At 54.3% G+C, this 23,887-nt stretch overlaps 2 protein-coding genes across 5 annotated transcripts; one reads left to right on the forward strand and one right to left on the reverse strand.

Annotated features, from left to right (window-relative positions):
* Positions 1–73: 73 nt before the first annotated feature.
* On the reverse strand, positions 74–14,115 carry LOC309632683 (transient receptor potential cation channel subfamily V member 6-like). Of its 4 annotated transcripts, XM_082400443.1 has the most exons (15): positions 13,774–14,115; positions 6,562–6,659; positions 6,277–6,399; positions 5,764–5,901; positions 5,425–5,523; positions 5,104–5,279; positions 4,469–4,615; positions 4,145–4,357; positions 3,759–3,845; positions 3,582–3,658; positions 3,170–3,335; positions 2,737–2,803; positions 2,110–2,378; positions 965–1,071; positions 74–659 (listed from the first exon to the last, which is right to left on the reverse strand). In XM_082400443.1, the coding sequence occupies exons 1-15, from the start codon at positions 13,899–13,901 to the stop codon at positions 389–391; spliced, it is 2,166 nt and encodes a 721-aa protein (XP_082256569.1). In that variant the 5' UTR covers positions 13,902–14,115; the 3' UTR covers positions 74–388. The 4 variants fall into 4 exon arrangements, with proteins under 4 accessions (XP_082256569.1, XP_082256567.1, XP_082256570.1 ...); XM_082400441.1 differs by lacking the exon at positions 3,170–3,335 and having other exon boundaries at positions 3,582–3,845; positions 13,774–14,033; XM_082400444.1 differs by lacking the exons at positions 6,562–6,659; positions 13,774–14,115 and having other exon boundaries at positions 5,764–5,896; positions 6,277–6,393.
* On the forward strand, positions 14,088–22,960 carry LOC309632686 (uncharacterized protein). Its single transcript, XM_082400449.1, has 2 exons — positions 14,088–17,848; positions 19,043–22,960. The coding sequence occupies exon 1, from the start codon at positions 15,223–15,225 to the stop codon at positions 16,423–16,425; it is 1,203 nt and encodes a 400-aa protein (XP_082256575.1). The 5' UTR covers positions 14,088–15,222; the 3' UTR covers positions 16,426–17,848; positions 19,043–22,960.
* Positions 22,961–23,887: the final 927 nt, after the last annotated feature.

The following is a 23,887-nucleotide window of genomic DNA, read 5'->3' on the forward strand; positions in this document are numbered from 1 at the left end:
GGCAGGGCCGGGAAGACCACACTGCAGAGAAGGATGCGCAAGGAGAGCAGAAGGACTTTATTGGAAGGTAGGAGGTGTCTTCCCCCCGAGGCGGTACCCATCCCCTCATTACACCTTTCCCCAGCCTCCTCCGCCGTCTGCAGCTGTGACACCGGGGTGGAGACCGGTGCCCGAGGCAGCAAGCCTTTCTTAAAGTGCTTTGCTCAGACACTGCAGCCGCCAGGGTGGGTGAAGCTGGGTCCTTCTTCGCGCTGGGCCCTGTGCTTACCGTGAGGCGTGGGCCTGCTCCTTGGTTTCCCTTTATTGTGTTCTACCCTCTGGACCTGGCTGATGAGAGGTCTAGGCTTTGTTTCTTGATGCTGCCGGGCACCAAGGTGGGCGGAGGCACTCAGATCTGGTACTCCCAACCCTCCCCGTCCTCCAGAGCCCTGTTCACCGTCCCCCTCCGCTCTCTCCTCCGGGTCGCTTCCCGCAGCCTCCCCCAATTCACGCTGCCGCGGGAAGTACTTCGAGACACCGAGGGGGCAGGAAGGGACAGGTGGAGGCCGAAGGGGCCGCCCAGCCACCGTCCTTCCATGTCATCTTCGGAGCCTGGGTTGCAGAAGGCCTGCGCGTAGCGCCGGACGCGCTGCCGGTTGAGATCCCGTCTGTCTTCCACCCTGGGGGGAAGGAGGAGTTGATGGAAAGGCTGACCCTGGACCAGCCCTTGTCTCCTGGCCCCGCCCAACCCTACTGTTGGTGCCCTTTTCCCTTGTCCGCAGCCCGAGTGGGCACAGGGGCTGGCAGGCCTCGGGAAGCAGCACAGAGCCGAGTCCAGCAGCTCTGGGGATGCTTTCAGGGCCCAGGAACCTAGCAGGCCCCCTTCTCCCAGCGAGGCCTGAAGCCCAGGGAGCACACAGGCCTGCACAGGGCCCCTGGGGGCAGGAGGTTGAGCAGAGGGGCACCAGCCCCCGCTGTCACTCACCGCAGGAACCAACGGTCCCCCAGCCCGAACTTGCGCCCGCAGATCCCGGAGCGAGGCCACAGGCAGCGAGGCAGCTTCTTTTCCAGCATCACTGTGGTGGCCACGACCTGCGTGTGGGGACAGAAGAGGATGAAATCAGAGGCTGGGTGCGGACCAGGAGAGGAGAGGACGCCAGGCAGAGGGACAACAGTTGAGCAACATCTGGGAAACTCATGGTTTCCCAGAGGTGACAACACCCCTGGGCTGGGGAGGGCAGCGTCAGCTTTGTCAGCCCTCTTCTGCGGGACACAGTGGATGGGCCTTGAGCCTTACAGCACTTCACCCGTGACCTGACATCCAGGCCAGGCTGGTCCTGCAGCAGGTGGGGAGACCTTGCCCCAAGGAGACAGGAAGGAGGGCGGAGCAAAGAGAAAGGGTCCGCAGGGCTACAGAATATTTTGACCCTATAGATGTAAAGGCCACTTAGAAACACAGACGTCCTGCAGAGAAATCTCATATCAATACATTCGCAGGGAAGAAAATATTTTCATCAGCAAACCCTGTTTAGCCAGATTAGGGTTTTTTTTTAACTCCATTTTCTACACAACACAGTTAGATGCCATCCAATTTGAGGGATTTCCATTTATTTTGCTGAAATTATTTTTGTTGAGATAAATTATTTTGTATTTTTAAATGATGATTTGATCCAATTTGTTCTTTTGTCCCCATCACAATTATCTGACTGAAGATAGTTTCTGCTGTATAGGGAGTTTGTGTGGCATTATTTTTAACAGGTCCAATTTTTCTGGGTCAAATTTTGAAGACTTAAATATTGCCAGAAAGATGTGATACTCCAGCTTTTTTATTCAGTAACAAAATTTACTGAATGCTGTGGTAGCCACTACTAAGCGTCATTTCTTGTTGATTATTCTAGAAAAGACAGATTTGACTTTTTGAGAAAACTGTGAGGAATTCTTTCCAGCTATTCCAGTACTGCTCAGTTGTATTGCTAATCCAGTTCTGTACACTTTGCATAACCTTTTGTACTGTGCGCTAACCGTCCAAACCTATGGTAGGGACAAAAATATCCGGCCTCTGAGTTTGGCCCCGCCCTTGGCAGGAAGGGAATGACTTGCACGAACGCTCCCCGCCACCAGGGGGCTCACCTGGGCCCTCCAGATCTCATCCCGCTCGTGGGCTACGCGCCAGTGCGTGTCACCCATCATAGCGATGAGGAGGTTGAGCATGAGCAGAGCGGCGATGACGGCGAAGGCAGCATAGGTGACGCTGTACATGAAGGGCAGGTCCACGCTGTAGTTGGCAGGGCCATCGATGATGGTGAGGAACAGCTCGAAGGTGCTGAACAGCGCCATGGGGTAATTGTAGAAATGGCCCAGCTCGTTAGGGTCCTCTGTCTGGAAGATGATAAAGAAGGCTGCTCCGCCCCAGGGGGTGAGAGTTAGTTACATGTGAATAAACCATAGCCAGCTCTTTGCTGCCCATTTCAGTGCTGTTTTCCTTCCTCTCCAATGTCACCAGCCCAGCCCTGTCTCACTCTGCACTTTGGGTTCTTTCATTCCCTAAGTTTCCATATGGCTCACCCTCCTGATCCCAAGAGCCACCGCCCCCTAACACTCCTGAGGGACAGCCCGTCCTTAGATCCTACGGCCTCCTCTTACCTCTGCCTACCTTCCCACCTTCCCCACCCCCACCCCCGCCAAGTTTATCCAGAGGTATTCTGTGCTGTCTGTCTAGTTGCCTCCAGCCCAGGGCCCCCATCTCAGATGATGTACCTGAGGCAAAGCCCAGGATGACCACAGCCATCAGCCAGCAGAATCTCATCAGATCGCCAAAAATCATCTAGACGGAGGGGAGGGAAGGGAGGACAGCTCCACATCAATCCCTTGAGCAAATGCCCCTTCCAGCCTCTAATAAGAGGTCTAACCCTGAGAAGTCTTAACAGCTCCACCCCTCTCGCATAGGGTTGGCAAACTGGCCTGCTGGCCAAATCTACTTGGTCAGTTTCGGTTGGCCCTTGAACAAGAATTTTATATGTTTAAAGGATTGAAAAAAATTTAAAAGGAGGAAGAGAAAAAAAGGAGAAGAAAATCAAACAGACTATATGTGGCTCTCCAAGCCTGAGACCTCTGTTACCTGGCCCTTTACAGAAATATGCAGCCCCTGCTCTAGGACCTTTCTCTAGAAAGCTTGGGAGGCGGCACGGACCTTCTGGATCATGACGGTGAAGGGGCCCAGCATCTGGAATCCTCGCGCAAAGTACATGACGTTGCACCAGCCCAGCACCAGGGCGAAGGACATGGGCACCACCTCCCCGTTGGTGTTGGTGAGCCTCATCACCATGGTCACCAGCACCATGCAGGCATAGGTGATGCTGGTGGGAGAGCAGGGAGGGGGTGATGAGAGGGAGACTGGGATGATCCTGGGGATCCAAGAGCAAGGGGGTGATGGCAATGGTGCCCACACACTCAGGTTCAACCTCCGTAAGCTCGACACACAGGGTCACACACACATCAGAGAGGGGCCTCTGGAACTGGGGTTCTCCACAGGTCAGGGATCCGGGGAGTAAAACTGGAGCCTTGGTGAGGAAAGGGACGGGGGTGAGAGGAAGGAGGCTTACAAGAGGACGTGGAACGGTCCTCCAAGGATGGTCTGTCCAAAGAAGCGAGTGACCCCCACGCGGAAGATGTCTGGAATCTGGAGAGAGGCCAGGAAGACACAAAGGCCCTGTAGACTGAGGCTCGGGCTGGATCCCCGCGGCAGACAGCCTCATCTCCGGATCCCGACCACACCACACCTCTATGAGCAGAATGATCACAGCTCCAAAGACGGACACCAGCTCCCCCACCAGTCGGAGGTGATCCTCGGGGGTCACATAGGCCTCCTGAGGGGAGAGACATGGTCAGAGGACTCGGGGCTTCCCTGCCTGCCCCTGGGTACAAGTCAGCGTCTCTTGTCTAGGGTCAAAAACCAGTCAGATTCTTTTTAACCTGTTTGGCGCTCTCAAACTCTGCTCTTAGAGCATAGGTGTGTTTCTGTGTGCATGTATTTTGAATTTGTGCCTATGTATTTGAGACTTAAGTGAGGGAGAAATGTGGGTGGTAAGACGGGAACGTGACACACGTCTAAGAAAGGGCAGGGAGCTGGATCCCGCCTGAAGCTCTGCTGCTCCTAGGGTGTCACCTGAAGTAGCTTCTGCTGTAGGAGGGTGTTGTCCCGGGGGCCAGTTTGGTTGTCGGTCCTGGGATTGAGGGGGCGGTAGACACAGCACGTGGTAAAGCAGACCATGTACAGCAGGTATATGGCAGCCAGCATACAGAAGTATGGCCACCCATATCTCTTCCACTTGAGGTTCACCAGCTCCTTCACTGGCGTCTGGTCCAGGATCTGGCGAGCCTGCAGCAGAACAAGAAGAGAGCAAGCAGCTCAGAGACCCCGACTCCCCTCCCCCGTTGCTCCCTCCCCTGAAGACCACACCCCCTCCTGCCCCCTCCCCGTACCGCGTACCTCCCGCTTCTTGGAGGTGACGATAAGCTCCAGCAGGGATTGCTGCTCCCCTGAGTCGTCGATCTCCGTGAGGTCGTACAGAGTGGAGGTCAGCGGCCCGTATATCCACTGGATGTGCTTCCGTTTTTGCATCAGGTTTTGGAACATCTAAGGTTGGGGGCGGAGGGCAGGTGAGTGAGGCGGAGCAAGCAGAGGGGACTGTTACAGGGTGTGGCTGGGAAGCTTGCCCAGAGCACAGCACCCCCGAAAGGGTGCTCGCTGTTCACTCAGGGACCACAGCCTTGCAAGCAAAAGAACCCATCTTCATGCCATCCTCTTCCCCCGTAACTCCCTCTAGAGCTTGGAAACGGGAGGTGAGAGGATGCAGGGCTGCTGCTTGTGGGCTGAAAGGACAGGAGGACGTGGGCATTTCAAACCACTCCAGGGTGGGATCTAGACCCTGTAAGTCCCCAACAACTCAAGGGAGAGAAAGTGGGCAAGAAAGAGAGACAGGGACTGCAAGAGAAATTCCAATTGAAGCTGAAAACGGGCCTCAGCATCGGGGATAGCTGGTGACATCTATTTCCTCAAAGGGCCAGAAACGTAAGATGAAGGTCAGGAGAAGGACACGGTGGGATTGGGGGAGGGTCCCTCACCGTGGTGTTGCCCTCCACTCCAGCCAGCTTGAAGGGGGTGAGGCCCTGGTGATTGGGCACGAGGTCCAGGGACTGCAGGTGGTCCCCACGCCCGTCGTAGGACAGCAGCAGGTTGTACATCTGGCAGGCAAAGGTTTTGTTGGGCTGCAGGACGAGGATGTGCAGCACGGTGTTTCCTGGGGGAGGACGCGGGCTGTCACGCGGCCACGGGGACGAGTCCCTGATGCTCCTCATGACCCCCACCCCCCCACCCCGGGTGGACCTGAGGGCTGTCCTGGCCCCTCCTGAGCAACCCAGCTCCCCTTCCAGCCCGGCTCTCACCCAGGGAGTCCTGGGCCCGGATGTCAGCACCGTGCTCAATGAGCAGCCTCACGATCTCCTCGCTGCCCACGCACGCCGCAAAGGACAAAGGGTGCTCCCCTGGGGATGCAGAGGGCCCCGCGGCTTGAGAGTGCAGGCTGGGATGGGCAGTCTCTCCAGGGGACTGCCTCTCCCTCCCCACCTCTCAGCTCTGGGCCTGGGGACACTTGTCAGAGGCGGGACGGTGCAGAGGGCGGACCCCCCCCCCCCCCAGCTTCCCCAGGCATGGAGCCTCGTCAGGCTGCCCTCCCTCTGCTCTTGGCCCCTCCGCGTCCTCCCAGCCCTGGCCCTGGCTCTCACCAAAGGAGATGAGATTGTGAGGACCGGGGCAGAAATTGGAGCCTGTAACTCTTGCAGACACGTTGGCCCCATGGGCGAGCAGGGCTTTCACCAAGTTCACGTTCTGGTTCATGACGGCCATGTGCAGTGCCGTCTGACCTGGACAAGAGAGCTCTTGTCATGGGGTCTGTCACCAGGATCCTGCAGGGGGTCCCTCCCATATCTCCACAGGGTCCTCTTCACCAGGGCAGCCTTTCGCGGGGAGGATGGGGCGGGGGTTTGCTGGGCCTGGCAGGGTTCCCAGGGGATCCAGCTGCTGCCTGCCTCTTCCCACTCTAGGCCTTTCCATCTCAGGGGTTGGTGCTCGAATGAGCTGCACTGAGGAGGCTGAGGAAGAAGGGACATGAAGAGGGGGATAAAGGGGAGGGGGGCTCGCATTCCCTCTTGGTTTCCCCAAATTATCCGCCACCAAGACTGACCTGAAACATTGAGCTGGTCGCTCCTCCCTCCATCCCGAGCCCCTTGGCCTCTCACCTTCATACAGCTCAGAGGTAATGGGCTCGTTGACCAGCTCCGGGACAGCCTCCATCAGTGCGATGGCAGCCTCCAGGTTGTCATAGAGGGCCGCCACGTGCAGTGCCGTCTCCCCCAGGGCTCCTGACATCGACAGAAAGAGTCACGTGGCTTTGCTGGAGCAGGGGAATTGGGACCGGAGAGGTTTGGGGGCCCACAGCAGAAGGTCCTGGGGCTATACTGGCAGGAGGCTGGGGGAGGGGGAGCCGTGTGCACAGGGCTGACCCGGGAGCAGATGCTCCTTACCTTTCTGGTGGACATCGCAGGCTTCATACTTGAGCAGCTTGCTGAGAGCCTGGACATCGTTCTCTTTGGCAGCTGTGAGGAGAGGAGACTCCCAGATCCTACAAGGGAGGGGAGCACGTCCGCTTGTGGAGCAAGGTCTATCATACCCCTCAGTGGCAACGAATTCCAAGGGTCTTCATCCAGAGAGGTGGGGCCGTTGTGGGGGGGAAAGCGCTGCCTGATCTCTCTTTCCCTGACCCCTTAGTTAACCCAAAGCAACTTTTTCCCCTGTTAGCTTGTGTGGGAGAATGTCAGGAACTGCTTTCCTTTCCCCTGGGTGCTGTGACCAGGGTGTGTGTGTGTGTGATCTGTGCACCTGGGGTATAGAGGGAGGAGTTTCAGTTAAAATGCTCATTCACCTCCTGACCTACTGACCTCTGGAGGAACCCTGTTTTAGCTTCACTCAAAGTCTTGAGATTACTCTCCAAGATAAGCTTTGTTTTCACGGGCTAAGGGTACAAGAATTCCTTCCTCATATTTGTGGAGGAGGCCGACATGTGGAGGCTGGCAGCTTTTCCTCCTGTTGTGTCACGCTCCCCTTTTTAGACCTCAGCAAAGCCCTTTCATTCTGCCACTTTCCTTCCTACAACAGCATATTTGGGGGTCAATCAAAAAGCAACCGTGGGTCCTTTTTTTCCTTCTGGCCCCTACATCAGATTACAGTCTCTCCCTACTTCCTATCTGCTTCTCACTTGTTTTAGGCAAAGAATCATCTTCTTTGGCTTTCCAGTTTTACACCTACAATGAACTAAAAAACCTTTTGTAATAGCAAAACTTACCCCAACTAAGATACATGGGGTCCCTTTTATTTAATTTTCTCTCCTGGCCCAGAACCACTTGGTCTTTCTATGGGAGTGAATGAAATAACACTATTTATCCATAGATGGCCAGTTATGTGAACAGGAGCTCATACACCGAAGAACCCATAGTAGCAGGAAATCGACTCCAGGAGCTGGGGGTGAGTGGGTGCTCAGGACAGGAGGAAAGAGCACGACACGTGCATCTCCCTGAATGCTGGCCCCAGCTCCCCGCATCAGGCCACGGAGGCGGCCACCTGTCAGTTCAACATCTCTCTCCGTTCAGCCCCTGCCCCCTCATTCCTGCTTATGTTCATTAATCCACGTCCTCATTCTCTAGGCCAGGATTAGCAAAATATTCTCTTTCCCTACACCCTGTTTACCCCAATCCATTCTTCTGGAGGCTGCCAAGATACTCTCTCTAAACGGCAAATGCAACCACAGTTCACAAAAGTCTGATGGGTCCTTAAACACCCAGGAGAAGAAACTCAAAAATCCTCTACAGCCTTTGTGCAACTCCTTTTCCATGCTCTCTTCCTCTCGTTGGCCCTACACCCAGCATTTCAGCCTCACCACCCCAGGGCACACCATCCTCCCCATTCCTGGGCTATAACTCAACTCTCCTTCCACCTGGACTCTATTCCCCCACCCCGCCCTATTCGCTCTCTATTCTGTGCTCGCGAGGCCTGGGAATATGCCCAGCGTATGGCAGACACTCACTGCCACCATCTGTAGAAGGAGTGAATTGTAGCAATGCCAGAAGGTGGTTTGGCTTTACTGCCCTTCCTTATTATCTCCATCAGGCCACCCCCTAAGCCAATCTTAGGCAAACGTATAATCTAAGTAAAAAATAGTATGCTTGGTATGCGCACACAGCTGCAAAACAAGTTTGTTACACCTTCCACCACCCCCCACCCCCTCCACCATCACCACTACCTTTCCCAACAATTTATCCAAAGCCCCCCTTTATAGATGTTGTAAAGCAAGCAGTATTCCCCAACACACACACACACACACACACACACACACACACAGAGCAGGAAGTTTTCCACCCTCTCCTCTGGCCTTACTTTCATTTTAGCATTTTCACTGTGTTCTGTGATTAGCATCTGTCTCTTCCTCTACACTAGGGACCCTTGAGGTCAGAGATCAGCCACTTTCTCATCTTTGTAAACTTTCTCTGCCCCCCTCCAATCAGCTTCTAGTTTTGTGCCCCATTTTGACTAAAGTTTAATGGCAAAGCTAGAAATAAGTCCAAGGGGGCTTCTGACCCAAGTGCAGAGTCTCCTCCCTGCTTCCTAAGACATGAGGGGGGAGGCTAGTCAGTGGCAGCCCCAAAGATGTCCCTCTTGGTTCTGACACATCTCTGATGCCCATTAATGTCTCTCACAAACCTCCAGTTCATATGTGTTCTGTTTCTGGCCTCTGATGACTGCCCTTCTGGCCTGGGAAGGGCAGGGAGCTACTGTTTGAATGGGGCTTGCCAGATTTACCAAATAAAAACATGAGGATGCTCAGTTAGAGGTGAATTTTAGATACACAGAAAATAAGTTTTTAATATAAGTATGTCTCATGCAATATGTGGGACACACTTATACTAACAACTTATTTGTTATCTGAAATTCAAATTCAACTCTGTCTTGTATTTTATCTGGAAGCCCCAATCAGGTTTATGGAGACCTGGCCTTCTTTGGGTGGCAGACTCCAGAATCCAGCAAAAACGGAGGGCAGTGTCTGAATGGTTCCCAGCGAAGCAGGCAGAGGCATGATTTGCAATAGCATCACAGGGCCACAAGGGGGCAGCCGAGAAAGCCCTTGCTCGCATTCTTGGCAATAAGGCAGATCCCGCCCCCCTCCAACCACCTGCCTACCCTTGTGCCCTATAAAAAAGGCACAAGATCAGACCCATCCAAAGATTCTTGTGCCTGGGAAATTAGTTTCTTCCAAAGCAACCCAGCACAGACGTTTAGATCTGCAGCAAAATCTACACATCTTCACCAGACACCTCCCTACGGCAGGAAGAAGAGACGATATTGCCAAAATGTCTTCTGATTTTAATGGTTAAATTATACTCACTCCCTCCCAGGGGAGAGTTTCACTTTATTTAGTAGAATACTTAACATTACTACCAGAATCTCTTACTTACAAACAGTGATTTAGAGCAGTGGTCCTTAACCAGCGGTGATCCCCTGCCGCCTCCCAAGGAATTTGGCAAGGTCTGGAGACAGTTTTGGTTGTCATGACTGCAGGAAGGGGTGCTACTGGCATCTAGCGGGCAGAGGGCAGGGATGGTGCTAAGCTTCTTACACAAGGCAGCCTCCCGTAGCAGAGAATTGTCTGCCCAACATGTCAAAAGTGCCAAGGTAGAGAAACCCTGACCTTGAGGTATAATTATTCATAATCTTTTTAGGAAAGTTATTTTTCACATTAAATAGAGTAAGAAATTCCCTCTGTGTGTTTTCTTACAAATCATTAAATACTCAACTAAGAAAAAAAAGGTGACGCCTTTCAAGCACCCACTGATTAAGTATTTAATAAAAGACTTAATAAAAGAAATTAGAGACCAGATCTGAAATTATAACGATATGAAAGGTGTTTCTGGAATTTAGAATGTCTTATTTTGCTTGACAATTATAAAATTGAACGGTATGGTTCAATAATGGACTGGTAGAAATGCTACTATAGCACACTTTCTATAGCGTAAATAAATCATTGATCTTCCCTCAGGGCTCCCTCTGGGCCCCAAGGATCTGTCACTCGCCTTCTCTCCCTGTCCCCTCAGCCCGTCCTCTCTGCCTCCATTCTTGTGGATATGTACACGTCTGTGTGTGCACTCACGTGTGGACCTGCACATGTGGGTGCCGTATGCACGAATGAAGTTTTATATTTGGTTGCTGGGAAACAAGGCAGGATCAAGAGTGTCTAGAGAAGAATTCAAATCTGAATTTTAGAGCTAGAAAGTCCCTAGAAACCTAGTCTACTCTGTTCATGTAATAGATGGAGAAAGAAGCCTGAAGTCCCGAGGTGATTTGTCCAAACAAGTCAGAGGCAGCGCTGGGACTCCCAATGGCCATTTCTCTGTCCCTATTCTCTGTGTTAATCAGGATCTGAAGAGGGGTCAGAGGAGGTACAGGGGACTGGATCCACATGTGTGGGTCCCACTGGTTTCTCCAGGAGCCCCTCCCGGAGGAGTGTGCCAACTGGGCAGGGGAGGGCCACACCATCTAGAAGCCCTGAGTCTGGTTCCCTGGGTGGATCCAGCTCTGATAGGAGGAAGCTCACAGCCCCTTGTCACTGGGACTTGCCTTTTGACTTTCCTTACGTCCTTTTTAATCACAACAGTCCCATGGGTTAAACGTGCTTTTTAGCTTCCAAAGCAGCATCTCACGTATTACCACGTTTGCCCTTTACAGCCCCGTGACACAGGCTGAATCATTCTCTCATTTTTCCGCAAAGGAAACCGAGGCAGCCAAGCCAAAGCCTTGCCAGAAGATCAGACAGAGTTGAAGGCAGAATGCTTGGCCAAGAACCTAGCCTCAGGCTCGCTCCGCTCAATTATGTGGTTCTTCTAGTTTTATGGCTCTTCCCAATTTTTCTGGCGGTGGGGGGGAGGTTGGGGAGAGCAGCTGGTGCAGTGACCACAGGTGACGCCAGGAGCAGCCCTGAGTGGGGAGGAGGCGTGCCCTGGCCACTTGGGGCGACCTCCCTCCAGCTCAGGCTCTGGGCAATGGGATGAAGAAGCCAAAGCTCCGAAAAGTGGCTAATTCCAGATTCGGCCGCCTCTCTAGTTGCCAAAACCGCATCCTGCACGTGGTAGATGCACGCTCCTGCAGGGAGCATTGCTGAGGCAGAGAGTCCTAATGTGCTGCAGGGTCCCAGCACTTACTCTTGACAGACACGCCAGTTCACAGATATTAATACAGGGATCTATCTAAACAGAAAAGAACCCCCAGTGTTCCCTGCCTTTTGCCAACTAGTGGGAGGGCGACCATGCCAGCGAGGGGGTCGGGGGAGGCTCAGGTTAGGCAGACAGACCCTGCAAGCTGCTCGGCACACCCCACACCAACCAAAATCAGAGCCTGCACTGCCCTCCTCAAGGGCCCCATGATGCTCGTTCACAGCCTTCTTAGAACACTCGCTAAGCTCACTTTTAACCCAAGTCGATACCTACTGGTGCGTTTTGCCCGTGAGAACGTGAGCTTCTTGAGGGCAGAGAATGTGTCATGCTCATTTCTGCAAACCTAGCTGAGAGTTTTACACTCCATGTCTAGTACATTGCGTCTCAGGGAATAAGACGATGCAAAGCTGAGAGAGATGATGCAGAGGAAATGAGAGAAAGTGACGGTTCAACTTGGATCCCAACAATATCCATTTAAGCAGAGGGAGCGGCGACAAAGACCCAAGAAGAGTCTACCAGATGAAGAGGAATGCTGGGTTCCCCGTATTCCTGGAGAGACCTGAATGGCTCCCTTCTCGCTGGACCGTGCTCCACCCCCAACCCCACCCAGGGCCCCCCTCTGCTCACTCTGGGTCTGCCTCATTCCCAGGGGGTGGGGGGATGGTAACAGGCCCTTCTCACCTGGCCATGCTCTCCTCACTCACATGGTCAGCTCATGTGTGTCTAGCTGCCCACAAATCTTTCCTTAAGCTGGGTGATGGCACAGCCTTGGACACTCCCCTTCCCGGCACTTTCAGGTCCTTCTGGGGAGTATCCACCCAGAGGGGAATCAATATCCCAGGATCCTGGTGTCCGGGAAGAGGGGGGTCAAAAAACTGTGGAATCAGACAGGGGAGATCAGGAAGGGGGGAGAATCCCTCCAAGTGGTGACATCAGGCCTTCCTAGCCCAGGCCTGCCAGAGGAAAGCCCACCAGAAGTTCCTAAGGAACAGGGGCAGAAAAGACAAGGGAAAGCAGCCGCGGGCTCCAGCCCGGGTCCTTCACTCTGTCTTTGCCACACATAGGCACACAGGGAGCCTCTGCCACCACTTCCAAGCCCCCAGGCCTTTCTGGGCTCCCGCCTGGCTCCCCCAGGCCCCGGGGTCCCGAGAGTGGGAAAGGGATGAATGGAACCAGTGATGGCCCGGTCTCCGACAACAATACCATACTGTTGCCTCAAGATGTCATCGGCCAAACATGTGCTCAGCCCCCACTCTCCCAGGCCTGGGGGGAGAGAGGTGGGCAGCTGGTGTGAGAGCTGGGAAGCCAAAACTCAAAAAAGGAGCACATCTCCAGCGCTGAATCCTTGAGCAAAAGAAGGAAAACCGCAGGGCCTCCAGACAGCCCCCAGCCTCCCCGTCAGCTCAGGCAGACCCCTGCGCTTGGAGATGGAGAAGGACCCTCAGACACAAACACTTTGGACCTTCCCCTTTGAATAGACATAATATCTGCCTTCTTAGGGACCCAGGAAAGTCCCAAGAGGAGGACTTCCTTCTAGCCTGCCAGCCCCTGGGTGGGGAGATCACAGAGACTCTGCAGAAGAAACCACACGCTGGCATGGCCTCAAGCTTTCTCCCTGCCCCTCCTCTCCGGTTCCCAACTCTAAGCTGCCATGGAGGTGGGAGGAGTATCAGACGAGTTTAAGGCAGTTTCCAGGGGCTGGAAGCAACAAGTGAGATTGACTTCGGGCTCAAACTCTAGAGCCTCTCAAATTCCTCAACCTGCATTTGACAGTGAGTTCTAAGCACATCTGGAATTTGGGCCCGTTAGCCATGCCCCTCTCCCTCCAGCAGAGGGTAATAAATTTTAGGGCTGGGTCCCAGCTTTGTTGTCTCCATACCAACCCCCCTCTACCTGCCTCAAGAGTCTGACCCAGAGAAGGGCCTGGGTCAATGGCTGATGCAATAAATGCACAGGAATGATGATGAGCAAATTCTGTCTTCTTTTGTGGTTACTAGTGCCTGCAGTTCCCTCTCTGCTCCATTCGTTCACTCATTCATTCCCACATGTGTACATATATGTGCTATGTGTTTCTGTCCAAGAGACTGTTCTAGGGCCAGGGGGTAGAGATATAAAGCACCTCCAGGCTGCAGGTCTATGATGCCATAAGCCTTCCCAGGCCCAGCAAGGTGCCTGGCCTTCGGGGAAGTACTCACAAGAGGCTTCCCTCATTGATTGGATCTCCAAGATAGCAAACACCTGTGTCACCCATGCCAGCCCCCTCCCCTTCCACCTGGCGTCCTGGGGAGCTAGCCCCACAGGCCAAGACCCCTGAGACAAAATGCTCCCAAGGAGTCAGGCCTGGAGGAAGTCTGCCCAGACAGAGGTGCCAAAAAAGGCTTGGGGCCGGGGCGGGGCGGGGGGGGAGGGGAGCAGAGGGAGGAGGGGGAGGGGGTGGGGGGCAAGCCTGGGGTGCAGGGGGAGCAGCTTGAGGCTTACCTCTTCTGCTGCAGCAGGTACTCATCATCTCGCCTCCGAGCCCATGACTCCTGTCTCTGGAACCACCTACGGAACTTTCTCCACAGGCAGAGAATGTGCCCCTTCTCCCTGGGCAGCGGCAACCCCATGGAGTGTAGGGCCGGCTTCTTGGGGGGCCTGGGGCCAAGGCCAGACCCCGCCTGGACTCAGCCCTGGGGCCACATCAGCAGCCCCTAGGGCCGGCCCGCCCTCTCCCCTAGAGGTCCCGTCTAGGGCCTCCCAGGTGCACCAGCGGGACACAGAGGCCTCCGAGTTTGTTACACTTGGCAGAGCTGGGACTCCCGCCACTGGGGCTTCTCCGGCAGGAGCTCCTCCTGGGAGTAGCAGACACTCCCTCACTCCTCCCAAATTACCTGAGATTTAAAGAGACAGGCCAGCAGGTCTGCCTGCTGTCAGGGACCTGGGTAAACTCCCTCTCCACCTGGGTCACTCCCCCTGCCCCCAGCCAGTGCAGGGAGCGGAGGCCTTCTGAGAGAATGGAGAGGCCTCCTTGGACTTTGGGACACCCAGTGACCTTTTACAGATAGGCCTGGACAGGTCAGTCTAGCCTGAGAGACTCGAGTCAGTGAGGGAGGAAAGGGAGGAATCAGGCAGGGCAGTGGGTTTGAGGGGCCCGTGGTCCCCAGTGAACACACCTTCCCCACAGGGTCTCTTGGGCCTCCCGTCCTGGAGACGTAGCTTTGCTTAATCTCTCGCCTGGCCCAGAATAGGGACATAAATACTGAAAACTCTCACTCCCCTCACCAACTTGTCCTGTAAAGGGCCAGACAGTAAATATTCTAGGCCTTGCAAGCTGCATACAGGCATACGGAATCTGACACACATTCCTCTTTGTTTGTATAGCCCTTAAAAGACGTAAAATCCATTCTGAGCTCACGAACTAGGGCAAAAAATGACGCTGTGGGCAGGGTGTGGCCTCCTGGACAGAGTTCGCGGACCGCTAGTCCGGAATTCTAGACACGGTCCCCAACACGACACATCAGGGGTGGGCTGCCAAGTAACGTACAGGACAATCAGTTCAACTTGAATTTCAGATAAACAACAAAGAACTTTTTAGTATAAATATGCCCCAAATACTGCAAATGTTTTCTCTGGCAACCTCCAGTGGAGACAGCATTTATTCGCCCACTACTGCCTGCCGGACCCTTAACTAAGTCTTCGCATGTCAACTCACATCGAACCTGTGAGGCAGGTATTATTATCAGCGTTTTACCAATGGAAGAAAAAAAATGAAGCTCAAAGTGGTAAAGGAAATCACCCAAGGTCATAGAGCCCATTGTAGCAAAGGCCAGATTCAACCCACTCCCCTGATGCCCAAACCCCCGTCTTTCTGCCCTAACACATTCCCTCATTGCAACTGGCAAAGAGCGTTCCAGAAAGAAGGGACCTGCACAGTCACACTGAAGAGTGATGACAGGAAGCACGGCCCATCCCGGTCCCACAGCACAGGACTCTGATGAGAGCAAGCTGGGAGCCCTAAGAAGATCCCCCTTCCCCCTGGAAAGGAACGGAGGCCCTGGCTTCTGCCCAGCCCACGTGCGAGCCAGGAACCCGATGGCCTGGGCCTGCAGGGTGACAGGTATGTGTGGGTCACTCGCAGGCTTCAGAGCCTGTTTTTTCCTACCCGTCTCTGATTCAGAGAGCTGGAGGGTACAGCAAGGGGTGTGTGTGTGTGTGTGTGTGTGTGTGTGTGTGTCTGTGTCTGTGTGTGTGTCTGTGTCTGTGTGTGTCTGTGTCTGTCTGTGTGTGTGTGTGTGTGTCTGTGTCTGTGTGTGTGTCTGTGTCTGTGTGTGTCTGTGTCTGTCTGTGTGTGTGTGTGTGTCTGTGTGTGTCTGTGTCTGTGTGTGTGTGTGTCTGTGTGTGTGTCTGTGTGTCTGTGTGTGTGTGTGTGTGTCTGTGTCTGTGTGTGTGTGTGTGTGTCTGTGTGTGTCTGTGTGTGTGTGTGTCTGTCTGTGTGTGTGTGTGTGTCTGTGTCTGTGTGTGTGTCTGTGTGTGTGTGTGTCTGTGTGTGTGTGTGTCTGTGTCTGTGTGTGTGTGTGTGTCTGTGTGTGTGTCTGTGTCTGTGTGTGTCTGTGTCTGTGTGTGTGTGTGTCTGTGTGTCTGTGTGTGTGTGTGTCTGTGTGTCTGTGTGTGTCTGTGTGTGTGTCTGTGTGTGTGTGTGTCTGTGTGTGTCTGTATGTGTGTGTGTCTGTGTGTGTGTCTGTGTGTGTGTGTGTCTGTGTGTGTGTGTGTCTGTGTCTGTGTGTGTGTGTGTGTCTGTGTGTGTGTGTGTGTCTGTGTGTGTGTCTGTGTGTGTGTGTGTGTGTCTGTGTGTGTCTGTGTGTGTGTGTGTGTGTGTGTCTGTGTGGTCTGTGCCTGTGTGTGCACCCCTGCATTGTGTGGAGGGGGGAAGGGAAGCTTAGGTGCAGGGGTGGGGTGTCTCTGTGGGCGGGCGGAGGAGGGCCACCCTCAAATCTAAAGAGACAGCAGCACTTTTCTGTTCCTGCTGTTGGGCCCAAGCCCAGGCCACAGAGCCTGAGCAAACAGTGCCGACGATTAGCTGCTTTCCCCACCCACCCAGGGGTCAGTGGGTTCGGGCTGGGTGGGAGGAAGACGCTGGAACCCAAACCTTGAACCCAGGACCTTTGTGCCCATTAAGCCAGCGTGTGTCTGCCTGCCGACCCACCCACCTTCTCTGTCCTGCTGGGCTCCAGGCAAAGACCCCCATTCAGGATAAGGCGCTGAGGTATTAGTCATGGCGGGGAGGGGACCTCCAGGAGGACCCGGCCGCCACTGCCAACTTTCCTTCCTTCCTCACCTCTCTCCACCTGGTGCTACCTTTGCAGGGTCACCAGGGCAGATGGGAAATCGAAAACAGACTCAAAATAGGTGTGGAGGGCTGCGGCCCAGCCCCGACTGGGAGCCCCGGAGCTGCCGGAGGCTGAGTTCTCTCTTGGGGGCATGGTTCCTCCACCTGGCACAGCTGATATTGCTTGTTTGTTTTTAATATCTATTCATTTGTTCGTTTGTTTATCTGGCTGTGCCAGGTCTCACTTGTGGCACATGGGATCTTTGTCGCGGCACGCGGGATCTAGTTCCCCGACCAGGGATCGAACCCGGGCCCCCTGCATTGGGAACGCGGAGTCTTACCCACTGGACCGCCAGGGAAGTCCCCAGACTGATATTTTGGAACAAGTAATTCTGTAGCAGGGGGCGGTCCTGCACATTTGGAGGATGTTTAGCCGCCACTCACGGGTGACAGCAGCACCCCTGCCCCACTGCTCAGCTGTGACCATCAAAAGTGGCTTTAGGCATTGCCTGAGGTCCCCCAGGGAGCAAAGTACTCTCCCTTGAGAACAACTGATTTAGGGCCCAAAAGTGTTTGCATATAATTTTTTTCTGGTTTTGTCCCTCTGTGTTTGCTCCACGTCTTTCTGTGTTTCCCTCTGGTGGTTTTCCTCTCTCACTGCTTCTGTCTCTCTGCAATTGTATCTGTTCCCTTGGTCTCTGTGATGGAGAGTGTGGGGTGTGTGTGCGTGTGTGTGCATGTGGTGTATGCTCTGGGGTGTGTGTGTGTCTGTGGCCATGACTCTGAGTGGTCTCTCTGTGGAACCCTGGGTTTCTTTCTCTTGCCCTCCGCCCCTGTGTTTGCTTCCCTGTCCGGCTTACTGTGTCACCCCATCCCTGCTCCCTGCGTCCTCTTGCGGGGTCTCTCCTTAGCTGGGCTGTCAAGTGCAGGGCTGGCTGGGCAGGCCAAGAGGCTGCAAGGACGGAGCCAGGCCGGGGCAATGAGGTCAAAGCCGCCTCTCACTCAGCTTGGAGTTTGTTCCAGTCACTGGGTTCGCAAGCCCTTGTGTGCCAGCTCATAAAGCCTGCACGGCAACAGATGATAGGTCAGCGGGTGCACACACACACACACACACACACACACACACACACACACACACACACACACACACACACACACACACACACACACACACACACGTCACAAGCTCCGCCCAGGGGCTCAGCCAGGATGGTGTTCTGCTTCGGTGTCTAAATTCCCGGGAGCCAGGTAAGCCGGGCTCTAGAGCTGGATTTCTGGCCGCCTGGATGGTAGTTTGTGCTAAAAACCCTCCAAGGTCCTTTTCAACTCAAACATCCTGTGATTCTGAAGAAACATGAGTCACGTGGGGTTCCACGTGTACACACGGTCACCTCGGCCTGCACAGGTCCGGAGGTCTGAATTGTGGCAGAGGCCTCGTGCACTTTTCCCTGCTACGTGACCTTAGTCCCTGATCCCCTCTTTTCATTCCAATTGCTAATTGTAGCTCCATCCCTTTGCCCCCCTTTCTTACAACCTCTCCATCCTCATCCTTGAGCCACTCACACCATGGGGGACGTTGTGTAGGAGCTGTTGACTATCTGCTTCCTTGGAGAGACCTGGGGAAGGCCTTGCAGCTAGTCCTGCCTCCCCAGATATGTACGTGCACATTATTTGACACATGTTTCCGTGGGGCATGTTTTATGTCAACTGAATCAGTATGTCTTAGCAATGTTTTAGAAGGGTCGTTTGTGTTTGCATATGTGTCTGTTTCCTAGCATTCTCATAATTGTCTGTAAATTTTAAAGTTCCTAGGCATTGGCCCTCCTAGACCCTTACTCTGTTGCACAAGGTGCCAGAAGGGCACAGATGGCCGTATGGATGTGAGCACCCTCCTCTCCCCCTGTCTATTTCTCTCCACCGCCGGTCAGTTCTCCCCCTCCCATCCCACCTCTGCAGGAAGATTGATCAGCCTTGAGAGCTCTCACTTGGTTTCCAACCTCCTCCCACCGCTCAATGATTCTGAACATCTTGTTTCCTAAATCACCCATCCAGGAGGTGACAGGGAAGGGGGTGGGTGCTGGTTTGGGGAGAAGCAGGTACTGGCTCTCCTGGTTTGTGAGAGGCTTGACGCGTTAGAGGGAGCCCCGCGGAGCTCTGACCCGACCCTAACTCTCTCTCGAGGTCTCTGCAGGCTGGGGTCAGGACTCGTAGTCCCAGTGTAGCCCCTCTGCAGACACGGCAGGGTGCAGAAGGGTGTCCAGAGCCTTCCCAGGGCAGAGCCTCTGGTCCTGCCGGCCAGGCTTCCTAGAGCCTCCTTTTTCCTCCCTCTCTTCCTGCTCAGACCCCAAGCCCTCTCCCTTCCACAGCCAGACCCCTCTGCTCTGCCGTCTCCCTCCATCTGCTTTTACCCACCTTACCTGATCAGAGGCACTCTGCTTGCAGACCCAGAAGTCAACCAGGAATGCAGCTGCTGAAGCGTGCACAGCTCCCAAAGGACTTTCCAAATATGCCCAAGGGAGCCTGGTTTCTGGAAGAGGCACAGAGGGAGCAACTGATAGGTAATCAGAACAGCTGCGTTCCAGCTCCATTTTCGCCAGAAATCACGGTGGGACCTCGGCCCCATCACCTTTTAGTGTCCTGATCTGCAAAAATAAGGACTCTTAAGTTCTTAAGATTTCCTGTTCCTTTCAACACTCTCTGCTCCCCCAGGCGGCCCCCCTCAGCTTCCACACGCAGAGAGGATGGAGGTCCAAAGGGACCCTTTATCAGAAAGGGCTCTTATCTCTCAGGTGAGATCTGTCTGACTCTGAATCACAGGGGCAGATGCTCCACCGAGCAGAGAGGAGAGAGGGAAGGGAGGGAGAACACGGGGACACATGGCCTCTGATCATCCTCTAGCCTTATACGTTTCAGGATCCTGTGGTCCTGAGTGGGGAGAGGGCGAAGCTCCCCCACCATGGGGATTCCTAGGGCTCCGGACAGCCAGCCAGAGCTGGGGCTGGGGACCAGGTGTGCGGTCCTTCTGACCAGGCAAGTGTGGCTGGCTCTCCCCTCAACTCCACTCCGCTCTGGGCAGTGTCCCTGGACACTGGGCTCGGGGCGTGTGGGAAGGGAGTCTTGAGGCCACTAAGCCTCAGGGAAACAGCAATGGTTTCGTGTTCAAGAGACAGGATCTAGCCATTATCTCGAATCGGATCATTGCTATTAAAACTCCGAGCCCGTGGGAGATTGGCATTGACGTATACACAGTACTATACATGAAACAGATAACTAATAAGAACCCACTGTACAGCACAGGGAACTCCACTCAATACTCTGTAATGACCTATATGGGAAAAGAATCTAAACAAGAGTGGATATATGTATATATATATAACTGATTCACTTTGCTGTTCAGCAGAAACTAACACAACAGTGTAAATCAGCTCTACTCCCAACAAAAATTCAAAACCAAGACAAAACAACAACAACAAAAAAAACCCCAAGCCCAAAGCAAAACCCTTTTCCAAAAGCAGGTGTGCAAACCGTGGCCTTTCCAGCAGCCCTGCAGTGGCAGCATTTTATTGGCAATCTCCCCCCCGGCTTGTCCCCACCTGCACTTTTTAGTCTCTTTCTCTCCCCCCGCAAACAACCTCAGTGAAACAGCAAACGGGGTAATGATAAGAATGCTCAGATTCTACTTATTTAGCCCAAGCACTCACCCGAACACTCCACCACCTCTGTCATAAAAACCAAGCGAAAATGCCAGGCCTGTTATACAAGCAGCGACAGTAGCTGCAGGTCGGGGAGGAACGGTGGGAGCAGGCAGGCACGCTGGGTCTGAGGGTCGGGGAGCAGGGGTGAAGGAGCAGGGTCAGAGCAGCGCAGGGGTGAAGGAGCAGGGTCAGGGCAGCGCAGGGGTGAAGGGGCAGGGTCACAGCAGCGCAGGGGTGAAGGGGCAGGGTCAGAGCAGCGCAGGGGTGAAGGGGCAGGGTCAGAGCAGCACAGGGGTGGAGGGAGCGCGCTGGGGGCCGCTGCCTAAAGACCCCACCCAAGAGGCAGACCCGACCTGAGGGGGGCTCTTTGCCTCCTCTTCGCCCCCCTCGATGGAGAGGCGGCCGGCAGAGGGGGTGGGTCTCCCCTTGGACTGTGGGGCAGCACCAGGCTGGGGCTCGAGGGGCCAGGCAGATACCTGAGGGGGGCGGGGTCGGTGGGAGGCTGAGAGGAGGGGGGAGAGGCCAGACCAGGGGGCCAGGAGGTGGCGTCCCGGCTGGGAACAACCGAGGGACAGAAGCCAAACGCTACGTTCTCCAGATAGATGGCTCCTGAGCAATTCTGGCCCTACGTAGGCAGGTCCCTGGTCAGCCACGGCAATGACAAGCACAAGGAAATAGAGAAAGCGACCTTAGCCCTTCTGCACCTTCCCTCACTCCCCTGCCCCACTGCCTAGGCTTCCGGGACCCGGTGCCCTCTCGGGTGTAAGACCCCCGTGCACGTGGGGTGTGGCCGCGGGCTCTGCTTCAGCACAGGTGCGCTGGGACCTGTTGGGGGGCCCTGGCGGGGTATACAGTGAGCTCCTGATAAGATCGGCTCACAGGCCAGGAGGGGTCAGTCCAGCATCCACAGGCTCTGCCCTAGGGGCAGTTCTCAGGCCACTGGCTCCCCTCCCTGACCCCTCCCCCTTCTCCAGGACATGCTGACTCCCAACTCCAAGAGCTGACTTTGACGTGTCCCCAAGCTACAGAGAAGTCCAGAAACCGGTATGCAGTTGGGGCTAGGCCTAAAATCTTTGTGCACGGGCCAGAGTGCCGGAAACCTCCGAACCCTGGGCTGTCCACTGGAGTGTACGCTGGAGGTGCCAGTGTGTGATTCTGCGGCCAAGGTTGTGCCCACCATCGAAGGTGGCAGATGGATGTACTAAAATGTTTACTGTCAGAGGTACATGAGTGCCTGTAATATCAAGCTAAGATGTCCCTGCAGTTCTTCTTGCTGCAGACTTGGTGCAGAGGGTAGCCCTCTACCCACTGGGTCTAGATTTGTCCATCTGTCCATACAGATGGGCAAGGGAACCATCGTGGGGCTAGGTCTCTCCAGGAGCCCAGAAGCCATGGCTTGTTGTCCTGCTCTGCCCTGGTGAGCTCTGTGACCTCACTCACAGAATCTCTCTGAGAATCAGCCTGCTTGCCTGTAAAATGCAGATAACAATCCTGCTGCAGGATTTCTTCTGTAGGGTTGTCATTAGGATTAAAGAAGATAATGAACATTAAAAATTCTATATACCGAACAGTGTCGTATGAATGACTGAGAGTCATTTGCTTTATCGCCTTTGCTTGGGCGGGAGTGTTTGAAATCGAACACATCCAGGAAATAACTTCCAGATGTCAGAGCTGTCTTGTCTCTGGGCCCTGAATCTCGTGGTGGAAGGAGCACAGGCCTTGGAGCCGGATACCTCTGGGTTCAAACTCTGCTAATTACTAGTTGAGTGATCTTGTACAGTTAAGGTCCCCCCCCTCTGAGCCTCAGTTTCCCATCTACGAAATGAGCAGTCATACACACTTGACCTTTGGCAAGGAACTCACCCTCTCTGGGCTTTAGTAACTGTCTGTAAAAGAATAACACCAGCTAACGTGCAGGCCTATTACGGGACTCAGACGAGGCAGGTGTGGCAGGTGCCTGGCCCGTGGCAAATGCACAGTAATAGCCTTTGTTCCTATTCCCTCATTCTTCTCTTCTGCTGCTGTTTTTGTCCCTTGGAGCCCTTTAGGTGACCAGCTTACCCTCCTGTGGCCAAATCCCAGAGCCCAGCCAAACTCTGGCTGGTCCTGTTACCCCACACAGGGGGGTTTCTGTATCATTCATCCCATGGACCTCACCCCCTCTCCCTCCCAAGAGACTGTTTAAATTGGGACTTCCCTGGTGGTCCAGTGGTTAAGACTCCACACTTCCACCACAGGGGGCATGGGCATTGGTCGGGGAACTAAGATCCCACATGCCACGTGGTGTGGCCAAATAAATAAATAAATTAAAATACTAAAAACAAAGAGAGAAAAGAAACTGTTTAAATCAAACTCCCTTGTTCCCTGATGAACTAAGTAGGGAGAAATTAGGGTCTATGGCGTTTCCCTGACGCCAGCTCTGTAACCATGTCAATCTTGCCCCAGTTCAGGAAAATGCCACACGTTAATAATCTGGTTTGTAAACTCGAGCTCATTCCTTGAAGCTCAACTCCAAGGTCATGTTCTCCCTTTTCTTCCCTCTGCACCCATCGTCATGCTACCACGTGAGTCCCAGCCCACCTTCCATTCTGCATGCCCTTCCTGCAAAAAACTGCACCGAATTAACACTGTCCCTTGACCTGGCTGTCTGCTGCTTCTTACTTGCAGAGCCCCTGGCATAGAGTATCCGTTGAACTGTGTTTTATGCAGAATGATCTGTACCAAGGAAATTGCAAGCTATTGGCTTGGCCAAAAAGTTCGTTCGGGTTCTTCCGTAACATCTTACAGGAAACCCAAACGAACTTTTTGGCCAACCCAATATTTGGTGGGTCCCTGTCCTTTCCGAGGCCCCAAAGGCTAAGGTAGGGCTCAGTGTGCAAGGGAGGGGCCCAGAGGTGACAGAGGAACAAGGGAAGGTGGCAGGGGACCACATGTATGTGGGTGGTGTACATCAATCCCCAGCCACACACAGAGAGAATGGCTTCTGCCCCTGAAAGGGTAACGGGCCTACGGAAGGGGGGCAGGGAGCAGCGGCTGGGATGAGGGGAGGGTGCCACCTGCGCGCAGCAGAGACCCCTGTGCCTGCAGCCACTCTCTCCATCCCACCTGCTGGTCCTGAGCCCCCACTCCTGGCTGGCCTGGGACTCTGGGGTGGGGTGGGGAGTGATCACTGACGGAAGCCTGAAGCCATGGGGTCTGGGAGCCGTCCCCTTCTTGCCTACCAGGTTACCCGCAGAGGGAGAGAGGAGATGAAAAGCGGAGGCTTCCGGAAAAAACAGGAACGATTGGCAGCTGTTTCCTCTAGACCTGTGAGGCTGGGGCGAGCTGGGGCCTGAGAATCCCTGGCAGAAGAGACTAGCCAGACATGTGGGGTAACATGCTCTGACCCAGGGGCAGGAGACAGTCTCCAAGGCCTGGGTCAGAGGTCAGCGACCTCCATGGAGCCAGACGCTGATCTATCTGTCTGTCTCCCTTACCTTCTTATCTCTGAATCTGAAGGCCTGGCCCGGAGAGAGGTGAGTGGCGAAGGCCTGAAAGAGGACAAGTAGGAGAAGGCAAAGGTACTGCAATCACAACTCCTTCCATCACTGAA

Source organism: Balaenoptera borealis, assembly GCF_965194805.1.
Source record: "Balaenoptera borealis genome assembly, chromosome: 7".
In the NCBI taxonomy this organism is placed as follows: Eukaryota; Metazoa; Chordata; class Mammalia; order Artiodactyla; family Balaenopteridae; genus Balaenoptera; species Balaenoptera borealis.

Coding starts and splice junctions, on each gene's coding strand:
- LOC309632683 (XM_082400443.1), bottom strand. CDS start 13,901: ATGGGGTTGCCGCTGCCCAGGGAGAAGGGGCACATTCTCTGCCTGTGG. Junction 1,072..2,109: donor ATGAGATCTGGAGGGCCCAG/GTGAGCCCCCTG, acceptor CCCCACACGCAG/GTCGTGGCCACCACAGTGAT. Junction 660..964: donor GGGGACCGTTGGTTCCTGCG/GTGAGTGACAGC, acceptor CCTTCCCCCCAG/GGTGGAAGACAGACGGGATC.
- LOC309632686 (XM_082400449.1), top strand. CDS start 15,223: ATGACAGGAAGCACGGCCCATCCCGGTCCCACAGCACAGGACTCTGAT.